Here is a 14948-nt window from a genome sequence, read left to right on the forward strand (position 1 = left end):
GTCATGGATACAGGTGTTAAACTGCACAGGGCTCAGGAGAGTCCCCTGTGCTGCCCCACAATGCCCCAGTATGGCCCACTGGCCTCCAGGTAGGGCATGACCCCTTCTCCACTGCTCTCTCAGCCTCATCCTCCAACTGGTGTTTCACCCATCTGTTTGTCGACCCATCCAGACTGTAATGGCCCAATGTGGGTACCAGGATATCGAGGGAGACCATGCCAAAAGTCTTGCTGGAGTGGAGGTAAAGGACATCCACTGTTGTCCCCTCGTGCATAAAAGCAGTTCCTTCATCAGGAAGGCCATCACGTTGGTGGGGCGTGATTTACCCTTGGCTAATCCATGCTGACTGCATTTGGACACCTTCTGCTCTTTGAGGTGCCCAGCAATGTCCCCCAAGAGCACTCATGGGAAGGCTCACTCCTCCCCCAAGTGAGCTTGTACAGCCTGGCGTTCCCGGGGTTGCACTTTTGGCCTCTTTCAATGATGGCTGCAGCACTGGCTTGTCCTCACTCCCAAGAGACCTCTACCAATCCCATGACCTTTCAAAAGGGATATTCCAAAGAAATATCAATCTTCCCCTGTAACTTCATTACCACTATTCTGCCTGTTATACTGTGTATTGAATTTATATTCAAATTAAGTTTAATTTAAAGTATTGAAAGAAATTAAAATTATTTATATCAATTTAACTTGTCTCTTTCTTATATTTTCACCTCTCTTGATAGAAGAACCATTTCTAACGTCATCTTTTCAGATGCAGACTGCCTAGACAAAAGCCCACTCCCTTATTCTCCAGTGTTCTCCTCCCCTTACTCTTTGTTCATTCAGATTCCTCTCACCCATCCAGTTGCTGCTTTGACATCAGGGACTTAAAAGTTTGCCTGTCTTTCAGCAGTCTAATTGTCTCCTTAGCCAACTCTTTAATTATGTTTGTATCTATCTTCTTTGTATCTCCCTACCTAGAAATAGTTCTCCTAAGATTATCCCCTGTAGAAAGGCAACCTCATTAGAGGCAGCTTGGACTTAGCATACGCTTGCAGAGTCGGTTTTCTTTATGGAACTTGACCATGCTTGACTCTTCCTTTGCTTGCAAATAGGAAAAACCCTTCTGTGCCTGTGTGCAGCCAGGTCTCTAAGGAGAGCAGGGGGCAGATGGTGCAAAGGAGCTGTACCATCCAGCTGCAGAGTTGAGTGGAGAAGTTTGCTGTAAGGAAAAGTCGCAGGTGGGCAAGGAGAGAAATGGTGGGGTTGGGGAGGTGAGGTGGGAGGTTGTCAGAGCTCAAGGGACAGCTTCTCCTACCAGTCCAGACCTCCGGAGGAGACACCCTGCAGCAATATCTATTAGAGAATGCTGCCGTCACCTCTTCTCTAAACTGAAAAGTAATAAACTACACCCTTGGAAATAAACATTCATTTTTATTAGAAGCCCTTTGAAATCTTTCCCCATAACTACGCTAGGAAACAGCTCTAATTATCTGTACAACTCTTGAAGACTTGAAGAAAATGACAGGAAGAGACATAGCTCGTTAGGGCTTGCTTTATTTTAATGAGCCCCATGGTGTATTTTGTGCCAAGTCCTTGAACCTCAGGCACTGAGAGGAGATTGCACAAACCTCTCCAAGAGTCAGCATCAAAAGCAAAACCCAAAGTACCTTGAAGTATTCATAAGCCCCACTGAGGGCCATTACTGGCAAAGCCTCCCCAGGGACTCGTTAGAGCAGAGAATTGGAGGCCATGATTGCAGGCAGGCAAAGGGAATGTGCAGGCAGCTCAGCTGCTGAGAAAACCCTGCCTTTGTTTTATGAAGCAGCAAGGCCAAGCGCTGACCCCCAGCCCTGGGGAAGGCGGGTCCTGTCCCTCACGCATTGCTCAGGGCTCTTCCTGGGGCAGTGGGATGTGGGGGGGTGATGCTGAGTGCAGGACAAGGCTATGACAGCTCCCAGCCTTACTGGGGGCGTGCAAGGAGACAACGAGGCCCCCCCAGTGCCTTAGGACAACATGTCTCCTCATAGGCCTTGGTGGCAGAGACGATTGCCATAGTTAAAGGGAACAGCCTTGGCTTCTCTTGGCCACTTCCAGCCTTGCTAGTGCTCTTTGCCATCTCCACCACAGCTTGTCCTACGCTGTCCCACAGCTGCTTCTTTTGCCCCGCAGGCTGCAGACACCCATCTCGCTTCCTCACCTTGCTCTCACCCTGCCATTTCCATACATTCACTGACGGCTGTCAACCCTCACACTCTGTTCCTTCAAACACAAGGAGATGGACTGACCACATACTCCTTCTGGAGGACTTCATGTACCACAGCTCTACCCTCTGAGTGACATTTCTTCCTCCTCATGTCCAATCTCCACCATCCAAGCTGCACTGTGTGGCACTGTTTCTCTCTCCTGCTCTTTCCTACATCCAGGGAAAGTTCCAGCATCTGGGAAACCACCCTTGTAAACAGGCATCCAAACCCATCAGCCTTCTTGCAGCCCTTCATCTGACCAGACAGAAGTAACCTCACCATGAACTTCCAAGGCTGTGAGCCTTTCAGCTTCTCGGATAGACACGACCAAGCTGCGTGCCTGTGGCTGTCCCATCCTGTACTCAGGCAGAAGAGACAGGACAGCCAAAATAGAAGCCCCCTTCCTGCACTGAGCCTAGGTCCTTCGGCAGAGGGGGTCTCACAGACAGTGTGCCAACCAGGTGCCTTCTGCTGGCCTGTCAGAGACACCGGCAGAGGTGAGTTTAGAAGCACATATCCCAGCCATGAGTCAAGGGCTGACCTATCGGCTGTTTCAGGAAGAAGTGACCTCACAGTGCCTTTCCCAGACACATTCCTGCTGTTGGCCTCTCACCTCCAGAGGCAGAAGTGACCTCACAGCCCTCTTCACAGCCATCGGCTTCCTAATGGATTATGAGTTCCTGAGACACAAGTGACCACATGATACCGTATCCAGCCATCACCCTTCAGCAAGCAGATAGATGTACGTGAGCAGATACAAGTAAGCTTGTTTCATCATATTTATCTAATAGATTTCCTACCAACCATTTGAGCAGAGAAATGTTCCTCAGAGGAACGTTGTATTTATATTGGTGCATTATATGCCTCTACTTTTGCCTCTCTGTTTTTCCTTCTTCTTCTGTCTCTTCTGTCTTCAAAAAGCTCTCCAAGGAAAACATTCATTGAATCCTAGAATAACTCAGCTTGGAAGAGACCCCTGAACATCACCTTGTCCAGCTATCCTGCTCAAGGCAGGGTGAACAAGATGAGGTCGTGGAACGGGTCTGGCCAGTTTGGCATCATCCACAAAGGAGCTGAAAAGGCACTCTGGCACATTATCCAGGCAGTTAATGAAGACAGTCAACAGTGTTGGCCCCACTGCTTGCACTGAGGGATGCCACTAGGAATGGCCACAAGGAGGACTCTACCACTGCTGACATTTGGGCTGGATCCACCAGCCAGCTCCCCACCCACTACATCACCCACTTCTTCAGTCCAGATACCTGGACTGGGGACCAATCTGGCTATAAAGAGATTACGGGAAACCATGTCAAAACCCTTGCTAAGGTCCAGGAACAAAACATCCCCTTCTTTCCCCTACCCGCACAGGTTCAGCAATGCCTTTCTTCTCCTACAAGTACCTGGAAATGGCTGCAGCAGTATTTGGCCCATTCCCTTCCCGGGGAAAGATGTAACGATGACCAGCCTGTAATTCTCCCAGTCCTCCTTCTTGCATTTCTTGAAGAAAGGTTTGATGTTTGCCTTTTCCAAGGACCCCAGAACCTCTCTGATGCCTCTGACACCTTTGAGGGCACAACCCGGAAAGGGTAGCGGGAGCAGACAGGAGCATTTGCAATGAGCCTGTCCGAGGCAGGTGAGATGAATCTCCCTGGGCCAGTGGGGTTTGTTCCTGGAGTCACACACATCTGTGAGGTGCCCATATCTCAGCTGGCCTCATGCACTCCTCCTACACACAGGGGTGTTCAGAGGCACGAGCCCTTCCCTTGCATGTGCGGAGGCAGGGCACTGCAGCAGGCATAATGGCTCTATGGCCTCCTGCTGCCACTGCCAGAGGCTGGGAGGCACCTCAGCCCTGCGGTGTATCGCCCTGCTCTGCACCTGTCTGAGATGGCCCTCGTCATGAGGAATGGACCCAGGGACCTCGGCTCAAGGAAGCACATCCCAATGCTGCATTCGGGTGGTTTCCCAGGGGATGTTGCTCCCAACGTGAAGTGACCTGGAGGCAGTGTCTATCCCACAGGCCTCCTTGGAACCCCAAGGAATAGCTGATGGCATTTCTGCTCACTCAGGTTCATTTCACGTCATGTACGTGATGTGCATGCTTACATTTCCTCTGTACAATGCAAACATGGACTGCTGACCTACTCCTTTGGTGTCCTTCCATGGAGGGACAAAGAACCTCTCCGAGCTGGAGTGAGAGGCCAGTGCTGGCAATGGTGGTTGCAAGGGGCTGGTCTGTGGCCATTGCCCCGGGGCACCTTGCCCAGGGTGTCAGGCAAACATGGGCACAGACCAGACCCTGCTCTGCTGGTCCTTCAAGTCTTTCGCAGGAGGCCTGGCTGTGCAAGGGACACTGCTGTGTGCCCCAGCCCTGCACACTCACACACATTAGATGTTCACTTACGTTTTCCTCACCAGAGCACTTTCTTGAGCTTGTTCTTGACAGCAACTCTGAAAGAAGACCTAAGCCTTCAGGCACGGCCCTGAGGAGATCACCCTTCTTTATGGAAGCGCTGCTATGGAGGCCAGCTCTGTCATGGAAGTGCCCATTGGGACCAAGCTGCCAGAGCACTCAGGGCTGACACCAACACAAGGGATCAGAAAGAGAGTGTGCAAGTGGAAAGAGAACAGCTCTTAAAAACCAAGTGCTGGTGCTCCCTGGCAGTGCTGCCATGCCGGGAGTCTTATCCTCTCCACCCATGCACACAGGAACTGTCCCTGCAGCTCCAAAAAGGCCTTGGAGGAAGGATGTCAGGAAAAAAATAGTTGCTGCAGGGTTCTTTATTTTGTTTAAAAACACAGGGAGCATGGCTCCTCATTTACGCTGCCACTCAGTCAGAAAAGAAAAGCAGACAGTGAATTAGAAAGGAGATGACAACATTATCACAATTGAGAAACCACCACAAACAACAAAAAATTCAGAAGTCAGGTGGGTCCTGCAATGAGTTACATTATAACTACTACGCAGAAGATGATGGGCAGTTTATTGCTTCAAAAAAACATGCAGTCATCATTTTCCACACTGCATGCTTGAGCTGCTGGTTCCTCATGCTGTAGATGAGGGGGTTCACTGCTGGAGGCACCACCGAGTACAGCACTGCCACCACCAGATCCAGGGATGGGGAGGAGATGGAGGGGGGCTTCAGGTAGGCAAACATGGCAGTGCTGATAAAAAGGGAGACCACGGCCAGGTGAGGGAGGCACGTGGAAAAGGCTTTGTGCTGTCCCTGCTCAGAGGGGATCCTCAGCACGGCCCTGAAGATCTGCACATAAGACAGCATGATGAAAATAAAACACCCAATGCCCACAAAGACACTAACCACAAGAAGCCCAGCCTCCCTGAGGTAGGCATCTGAGCAGGAGAGCTTGAGGATGTGAGGGATTTCACAGAAGAACTGGTCCACAGCATTGCTTTCACAGAGTGGTAGTGAAAATGTATTCACAGTGTGAAGGAGAGAATAGAAGAACCCACTGCCCCAGGCAGCTGCTGCCATGTGGACACAAGCTCTGCTGCCCAGGAGGGTCCCGTAGTGCAGGGGTTTGCAGATGGCAATGTATCGGTCATAGGCCATGATGGTGAGAATAAAATACTCTGCTGAAATCAAAAATACAAACAGAAAGAGCTGGGCAGCACATCCCAAGTAAGAGATAGCCCTGGTGTCCCAGAGGAAACTGGCCATGGCTTTGGGGAGAGTGGTGGAGATGCAGCCCAGGTCGAGGAGGGAGAGGTTGAGGAGGAAGAAGTACATGGGGGTGTGGAGGCGGTGGTCGCAGGCTATGGCGGTGATGATGAGGCCATTGCCCAGGAGGGCAGCCAGGTAGATGGCCAGGAAGAGCCAGAAGTGCAAGAGCTGCAGCTCCCGCGTGTCTGTGAATGCCAGGAGGAGGAAGTGGGTGATGGAGCTGCTGTTGGACATCTGCTGCTTCTGGGCATGGGGCACCGTCATAAGAGAAAAGAGAGTGAGAAGTTAGGGGAGATGTGTCTGAGCGAAATCAAAGCCATTTCCAATAGACCCTGCCCCTGCCACACACAGACGCCCATTTGTTTTTCTAGGAGAGCTTCCTTCAGCTCTGTGGCTGCAGCTCAGCCTGGTGCTATCCGAGTGTGCAATGCAGAGCAGAGCCTCTGCCTATGGGCTCTCAATAAGCCAGCCCTACTCTGCAGAAGTGGGGAGGGGCAGGGACCAGTCCTCGTGTTCAACTTGTCAGGTGAAAACAACGCAGAAGGGCCCGTCAGCATCCGCGCTCCCAGTGCTAAGGAACGGGGATGGCAAAGGCAGTTTCAGAGATCTAGGTTTTTGTACAATTCCCCCCCATCTCCCCTGGTGAGTATTCTCAGATGTCAGAAGTTGCCCTTAGGGAGAACACAGCAAGTCCTGCAAGGCAAGAGGAGTGCCTGTGGTTTAGTGCAGACTGAGGGGAGCTGGTCTTTCCTACCATCTTGCTCCCAGCTGTCGTGGGCTTGCATTTTTCTAGAGATGGAGGGTGATCACAGTCCCGTGGTCCCCTGAAAAAACACACGGTACTGCTGAGAGCAGAGGAATCCACCACAGACCAATAAATGTCTCACACTCTCTCAAGGTCTCAGCCCACCACTTCTAGCCAAGGATACACAGGGCTCATTTCACAAACCCAAAAGAACGTTCTCTGTCATAGCATCTCTGCACTTCTCCATGGGGATTTCAGATAACACAAAGGTGCTTATAGGACAGGTTTGCATCCTGGAGGGAAGCTCACAGCCTGTAAGGAATCCTCAAGGAGATAGCCAAGGGTCCTAATGACGGCATTTGAGTGAGGGAGATTCAGCTCTTTCCTTAGATGCACTGACCGCATTGCACACAGCCCCACAGGTGAGATGAAAGCTGGGACACTTGTTCCCATGGACACACCTGCATGAAAGGACCCACAAGATCAGTGTGTGACTCTGCAGCTGAAATTCCACCTCTCCAGAAAGCCTGGCAGCAAGAACAAGATAACAGTAGCAATAACACAGACCAGTGGAGGAACAAGGAAAGACACAGTGAGGGTGTGGCTGAGAGAGGCCAGGGCAGAGGCATTGGGGCACTCAGACAGCGTTCCCCTTCCCCAGCTGTGAACGCCACCTCCCAGACACCACCATTGCCGCGCAGCTGCTCTCAGCCCCTGCGCTCTGCAGGGGGAACTGGGCCCGTGGCTGGAGAGCAGCACCACGGCTCTGCTGGAGCTCTGGCTGCAGAGGAGGTGCAGGTCCTGCCTGAGCAGCCCTGACCCATGCAGCACCCTCTCAACAGCAGAAGGACCCTGCCTTGCTGGGGGTCACTCTGTCCACCCACAGCTTCTCCCCGCAGCACCATGGTGAATTCCTCAGGCAGGCTGAGTGCTGACCCTGGCAGGCAGCAGAGTCCCTGCCCCAGCACACAGCCCCCTGGGCTGCAGGGACCCTGCTCGGAAGGACAGCCCTGGGCACCCCTGGCTGCACACCCACCTTCACACCCTGCAGCCATCCCCGAGAGAAGACAGCTGTCATGCTCTGTTCCTCTGATGGTGCAGCAGGGAGTCCCTGCTCTGGAGCACGTCCTCCTCCTCTACACTAGAGAAACTGTGAGAAGCCTCCTGAAAGATCCCATAGGCTGTGGGATGTGCTACCTTTTGGATTCTCCTCCATGAGCAAAAGCTACATTGCCCTGCAGCAAGAGACTTACCGTGTAGAGGGCTGTGAAGATTTCTCCTCCAGTCAGCTCTCAGATCAAAGCCTTCCCACCCCAGACTGCCTTTAACATCTCTCTGCCTCACTCCTCTCCCCTCGGTGCCTGCAGGCAGTGCCCTCAGCCCTGCTGCGCTTTGCAGAGGAGCTGCTCCTGGGCAGAGCTGTCTCTCTGCAGGGCTGCCCACTTGCCAGCAGCTCCCTCCATCCCAGGAGCCCAGCCCAGCTCAGCAGCAGAGGCCCAGCCCAAGGCACCACTTTCTCTGCCCCTCTGGGCTCCCTCCAGGTGTCCCTGGGGCTCCAGGGGAACCTGCTGTGAAACAGGCTGAAGGCATCACTGATGTTCCCTCCCTCAACTTCTCCCCTGCAGTGTCATTACTCCTATTAGAAAAATAATTGTGCATGAGAATTACTTTTTTTGTCCCATCCTTAGACAGGACACATGGAAGGTTACTGAGAAGGATCTAATTTGTCCAAGGTGGGAGGACGTGTTCTGTTGCGTGAATTTAGGCATTTCATCGTGGGTCCTTAGACCTGGGGCTAGAAAGACATGCAGCTCTCTTTTGCCCGTGCCTTGTCTCTACTCTGAAGCAAAGCTTTTGCACACGCAGGGTCTTGGTCACTTAGTACCAGAGTTCCTTATGGCAAATACGAGGTTGCCTGGTTCCACAGCTGTGTTGCTTCAGCCCAAATGTGCAGCAGTGCTTTCAGCCAGGAGCACAGACACGATGAGCACAATGTTAATGTCGGAGACAGAGCTGTTATGCTGATGGAATAAACTGCCAAGGCATGGTGGCAGAGTTCAGGACAGCTGCTTTTCAGGGACAGCATCCTCCAAGCAAAGCAAGGGCCCAGATCAAAACTCAGTCTAAACTTGAAAGGCAATTGAAGGGCACCATAAGGAGTGTTTACTCCTTCAGGAACAGTTAAAGAAGAAACAAAGGTACTGTGTGGCCACTGCTGAATTTAAGAAGAGCAGGTGTAGATAGATCTGAGACTCTCTGTGTCCTCTTTCCTCAAACTTCCCCAGCAAGGTCTCCCAGGCCTTTGTGCCTTGAGGTAGAACTCTGGAGCAGACCAGGCAGCAGTGGATGGGGACCAAGTCAGGGGTGCCTTGAACAATCAATCTTTTACCAGTCTGTCGGACAGGAGGGGCAGCATCCCAGGCAGCTGAGTGAGCAGGCCAATGGCACAGCGAGGCCACTCTCCAGCATCTTTGATAGGTCACGGAGACTCGGAACTCCCTGATGACGGGCAGCACCTGTACAATGCATACACCTTTCCAGAATGCCCAAATGATGAGCAGGGAAATGAAAGACTGTGCCCCATCTCTTGTCCACACCAATCCCATTTCTGGGTGTCTGAAAGAGAAGGCGACTGGATTTACCCAGGGGAGCTTGTTCCTGGCCATCCTCTTTGCTTTCTGTGATGAAAGGACAGGATTGCTGGATGCAGGGAGAGCAGAGATGGTCTTTTACCTGGAAGTCATCAAGGCTTTCAGCATCATCCCTCCAGAAATTTCTTGTGTCCAAGTTAGGATACTATGGGCTGAAGTAGTTTTGTAAAAAAACACCTGGAGAGTAGTTGTGCTTGGAGGAGTGTGGTACATGCGTGGTGCTCTGCCTGGAGGCATCTAGCTAGTAGGGTCCTGCAGGGGTCTAGCTTGCAACCTGCCCTGTTTCACATCTTTTGAGTCACCTGGAGGATAGGAGAGAGTAATTTTTGATAACGTTTGTAGAAGACATCCCATTCAGGAGAGCAGGGCAGGGCTGCCAACCCAAAGGACATAGAAACCTCATGATATCCAGTAAAGATTCCACCTAAGTCCTGCTCCTGAAGTGGATGTAGACCCTGAAATGTCCTAGGACAGGGACTGGCTAGGTGGGTAGCAGCTCCACAGGAAAGGGTCTGCTGGTCTTTGGGTTCCATTAGGCAAAAGATGAGCCATCAGCAAAGGTGGCCAACAACAGCCTGGGCTGTGTGAGCAGGAGCACAGCCAGGGCAAGTGATTCTCTCCCTCTGCTCAGCACTTGTGACACTGCATCCAGAATACTTGCCCAGGTTTTGGTTGCCCGCAATGCCAGAGAGACATTGACAAGCTGGAGGATCCGCAAATTTCAGTGGAAGGCCACAGAGATGGTCAAGGTTGGAGCACTTGTCCTGTTAGGAGAGTCTGAGGGAGCTGGGCTTGTTCACCCTGGAGAATGGAGGGCTTTGTGGGGAGGATGGAACAGACTCGCATTGCCTACGGTGAGGTTCCCAAGAAGATGCTGTGGTGCAAGGCAGGAGCACAGGAGGCAATATGAGCTGAAATGCGAGAGGGTCAGGCTCCATATAGGGAGAAAGTTTTGCAACATGAGGACAGCCAGACATGGGAAGCTATTTCCCAGAGATTTTGCACTCTGCATGCCTGGAAGTTTCTCAGACCCATCTGGATAAAACCAGGAACAACCTGGTGTGACCCTACATTGAGCAGGATGTTTCCTACAGATATCTAGCAAGGTCCCTTCCAGCCTGAATGATGCTCTCATTCCTCACCTCTCCATGTCCTCAGCATGAGGGAAAGCCCTCAGGTTCCCTCTGACTGTGGAAATAATTCACATCAGGTAGAAGGCAGCAGCACAGCCACCCCAAACAGTCCCGATAACATCCCTGGCCTCATCTTTAAGTTACTGCTTCCCTTTTCCCCCCTCTCAAATTCTTCACTGTTCTCATTCTCACACCTTCCAAAAAGGCCAGCCTGCCCTGGCTGGCTGGGATGGAGTTCATTGTCTTCATAGCAATCCATAGGGATCCAAGTTTCGGATTTGTGACCAAAACTCTTTTAGCTATTGCTGAACAGTGCTTAAACAACAGGAAGGCCTTCTCTTGCTGTTTCTCACACTGCCCTTTCAATGAGTGGGCTGGGGATGGGCAAGAAGTTGGGAGGGGATGCAGCCAGGACAGCTGACCTCAAATGACCAAAGGGTTATTCCATGTCATAGGATATCACGCTCAGCAATTAAAGCCCAAGGAAAGGAATAGGAAAGGGGGACATTTGCAGTTATGATATTTACCTTCCCAAGTCACTTTTACATGAGATGAAGGTCTGGAAGCTTTCCTGGAAATGGCTGAACATTTCCTTGCCAATGGCATGAATTCCTTTTTTGCTTTGCTTGTGAATGCAGCTTTGCTTCACTTATGAAACTTCCTTAATTCCAACCCATGAGTTTTTCTCACTTTTACCTTTCCAATTCTCTTCCCCAGGCTGCTGTTGGGGGAGTGAGCAAGTGACTGGGTGGCTGATTAGTTACTGGCTGGGGTCAATCCACCACACTTGTTAATCCTTTTCACATTGGCCATGCTTGTCTTCTTTTACATCCTCCTTTGGTGTTTCTGAGATGGTTGCTGAGGTACTTTCTACCTTGGGCAGCAAATCCATGAAACAGGTCACCCCTTATATTACCTGTAGTGTCCTGCAATTGCTCAGGATTCAGCTGAAGAGATTCAGCTGAAGCTGAGGGTCTCGACATCGGACACTAATGGGAGCAGAATTCCGTCACTGGCACCCAGGAATGTCACCTTTATTCATTTCTTCTCCTCCCAAGACCTGAGCAAGTGATGGGGAGAAAGGAAGAAAGGAGAGGGTTCCTCACTGCTTTTGCAGTCCACACACAGATTAATTTTGTCCTACTATCAAAGGTTTAATCCAGGTTACTTTTGCTACCAAGCACGATTTTTTGAAAGTGTTCAGATACTGTGTGCCTCTCTTTTTAAGGAATAGGGAGTCTAGAAAGGCATCATCCAACATAAACAGCTGTCCTACAGACATGTGTGGAGAAGAGGTGAATTTTACTCATGAAGATTATTAACTAAGGAGTGCAAACCCCAAATTAACATAACGGCACTGAGGCACCTACATGCTGCTATGGATGTCATAGATCCACATGACACAGGATGAGTAAGGCCACCTAAATGAGGCATCTGGAGGGCTGGCTGGTGCTGTGAATGAAGAAAATTAAACAGTATTGGAGAGCAGTGAGGAAAGCCAATGTTCTGAATCAAGAGCTTGCTGGAAAGAGCCAAAAGAAACATTAGGTATGACTGAAAGACACCTCATGCTCTGGGGGTAATGTATGGAGTTCGGACGGCTTCCCTGGTGGCCGATTCTCTGGACTTGAGTGGGGGCTGTGGCAGGGGCAGGAGGCAGGTTGGTGGCAGATTCTGTTTCTGGAATGACAAAGCTGTGGTTTTCTGGAGATGTCCCAATGCATGTGAGTGCTGACGCGGAAGTCACGGACACAGCACACGATCAATATGATCAAGCAAAATGTCGGTTTATTACATACACAGCTTAGTTAATATAGTTTCTTGCCTTCCTAATCATGCATAAACTTATCGCTAATTGGTTAACTATGGTTGGCAATATGCTGTTCAGGCGCTACTAGCAATATTCTGATTCATTCATAACAATAGTTCACATGCACCGCCCGCTTCTCCCATATCTTGTTTTCAACATTGCAAGCCAATAGTTTCTTCCTCTTAATCTGCTTGTTTCATGTCTTCCAAACCGCCGTCGACCTTCGCAGCATCCTTGAATTCCTCTTGCGTTAAATGCGGATTAAGTCCACATAGTCTGAGTCTGGGTTGCTCACTACATGTCCTTGACTTTTCAGATATCCCACAGCGCCTCTACTTTTGCCCTGCCCCGGTGCCTCCTCTTGCCTCCTCTTGCCTCCTCCTCTCTTGCCTCTTGCCTCCCTTTGCCTCTTGCTACCTCTGCCTCCTAACACCCCTCTGCCTTTCTCTTCCCTCCTCTTGACACGCTCTTCTTCTCCACCTCACACGTCTCCTCTCCTCGACTCTTGACGCCTCTTGCCTCCTCTTGCCTCCACTTCCTCAGCCTCCTCTGCTTTCCTCTGCCTTCCTCCTCCTCCTCCTGCTCCTCCTTTGCCTGCTTTCTCCTCACTCTTCTTCTCTACTCTTCACCCTCCCCCCCTTCTTCTTGTCTCCTCTTCCTCCCTCTTTTAGACTCTTGCCTCCTTCTCCACCTCTTCCCTTCTCCTCCAGGAGGAAAGCGGAGGCAAGAGGAGAAGGAGGGAAGAGCAGGCAAGGAAAAGCAAGCAAAGGCAAGAGGAGGAGGAGAGAGAAGGCAAGAGGAGGAGGAAGCAAGAGGAGGCAAGAGGAGTGAGAGGTGCGAGGAGTGAGAAGGAAGAAGAGGCAAGAGGCAAGCGAAGCAAGAGTCAGAAGGCGGAGGAGCAGGAGCAGGAGGCAAGAGGAGGAGGAGGAGGCAAGTGGTGGGAAGAGGAGGAGGAGAAGGAGGCCAAAAGGAGGCAAGTGGAGGAGGAGAGCAAAGGAGGCAAGGGAAAGCAAGAGGAGGAGGAAGAGGAGAAGGAGAAGGCAAGAGGAGGCAGCAGGAGGCAAGAGCAGAAGAGGGGAGCAGGAGGCAATGAAAGGCAAGAGGAGGCGCCAGGAGGAAGACGCCATTGCCTTTTGCCTCCTCTTGCCTGCTCTTGCCCGCACTCGCCTCCTCCCTCCTCACGTTCTCTCCTGTTGCTCCCGTTGACTCCACCGCCTCCTCCCTCCTTCTCCTACCACTCCTCTTCCTCTGACATCTTCTTGCCTCCTCTTGCTCTTTACGGCGTCCTCTAGCCTCCTTCTCTTCTTCTGCCTTTTGCCTCATCCTCCTTTCCATCCGCGATCCTGCTCTCTCCTCCTCGCGCCTCCTTTTTTGCCTACTCCTCGCGCCTCCTCGCCTCTCCTCCTGTGGGATATCTGAAAAACCAAGGACATGTAGTGAGCAACCCAGACTCAGACTATGTGGACTTAATCTGCATTTAACGCAAGAGGAATTCAAGGATGCTGCGAAGGTCGACGGCGGTTTGGAAGACATGAAACAAGCAGATTAAGAGGAAGAAACTATTGGCTTGCAATGTTGAAAACAAGATATGGGAGAAGCGGGCGGTGCGTGTGAACTATTGTTATGAATGAATCAGAATATTGCTAGTAGCGCATGAACAGCATATTGCCAACCATAGTTAACCAATTAGCGATAAGTTTATGCATAATTAGGAAGGCAAGAAACTATATTAACTAAGCTGTGTATGTAATAAACCGACATTTTGCTTGATCATATTGATCGTGTGCTGCGTCCGTGACTTCCGCGTCAGCAGGTGGCGCCCGAACAGGGACCCCCGGATCGGAGTTGGATTTTCTGACGAAACCGAGAATGGAGGGGGCGGAAGCCGGCCGAAGGTGAGTGCTGCCCCGGCACTCGGGAAATGCTAGCGCGAAAGGTAGAATCTCACCCTGATCAGGTGAGCGGCCGGGGAGGAGATGGGGGCTACCATGACAAAAGAAGAGTCAGTGGTGGTTAAGCTCCTCCAACATATCCTCTCAACGAGAGGTATAAGTTGTGACTCGTCTACTCTGAAAGCATTATTGCTCTGGGCAAAAGGAAAGGATCCTAGCAGGGACTGCAACTGCAGCTCCCACCACCACCGAAGTGCAGTCACCAGAAAAAAAACGCTGCGGAGGCTACTCCACCATCGCCCGATGTACCACAGCCGGACCGCCCTCCGAGTTACGATGAGGCTGATCCACCAAATCGACCTCCCTCACCGGTGGCGACCACCTCACTTTACCCTCCTTTGCCACCAGGTGGCGAAGAGGAGGAGGAAAACAATGGTGTTCTAGAGGAGAAAGCTGAATTACAGGAATTGATAAAAAGACTAGAGACTTTAGAAGCGCGATTGGCGGCCCCACCAGAAAACCCACCAACGTCACTGTCCGCATTATACCCAGGACGGTCAGCACCCAACGTTTTTGCTCCAACTAGGACACCGGTGGAAACTGGTGCTTTTCCGTCTTTGCCACCACAACAACCATCGGGGGGTGGGGGGTATTCGGGCAAGGGATGTTGGTGGGAGGAGTTGGGGATCTGTCAATGCAATGGAAAACTGTTATCCGACATGCCATGATAGAGGGACAGGTTTTACCCATGGCTTTTCCTGTTGTAGTTGGTAATAACGGGAGAGGTGTATGGGAAGCACTGGACT

The 14948-nt window shown here is 51.3% G+C and overlaps 1 protein-coding gene across 1 annotated transcript; it reads right to left on the reverse strand.

Annotated features, from left to right (window-relative positions):
* Positions 1-5188: 5188 nt before the first annotated feature.
* Positions 5189-6145, reverse strand: LOC309604095 (olfactory receptor 14I1-like; the record flags this gene model as incomplete). The annotated part of the gene is made up of 2 exons (XM_082339012.1): positions 5189-5491; positions 5852-6145. The coding sequence occupies 2 exons, from the start codon at positions 6143-6145 to the stop codon at positions 5189-5191; spliced, it is 597 nt and encodes a 198-aa protein (XP_082195138.1).
* Between the last annotated feature and the right edge of the window lie 8803 nt (positions 6146-14948).

Source organism: Platalea leucorodia (genome assembly GCF_965183815.1).
Source record: "Platalea leucorodia genome assembly, contig: HAP1_HAP1_SCAFFOLD_342, whole genome shotgun sequence".
Lineage (NCBI taxonomy): Eukaryota > Metazoa > Chordata > Aves > Pelecaniformes > Threskiornithidae > Platalea > Platalea leucorodia.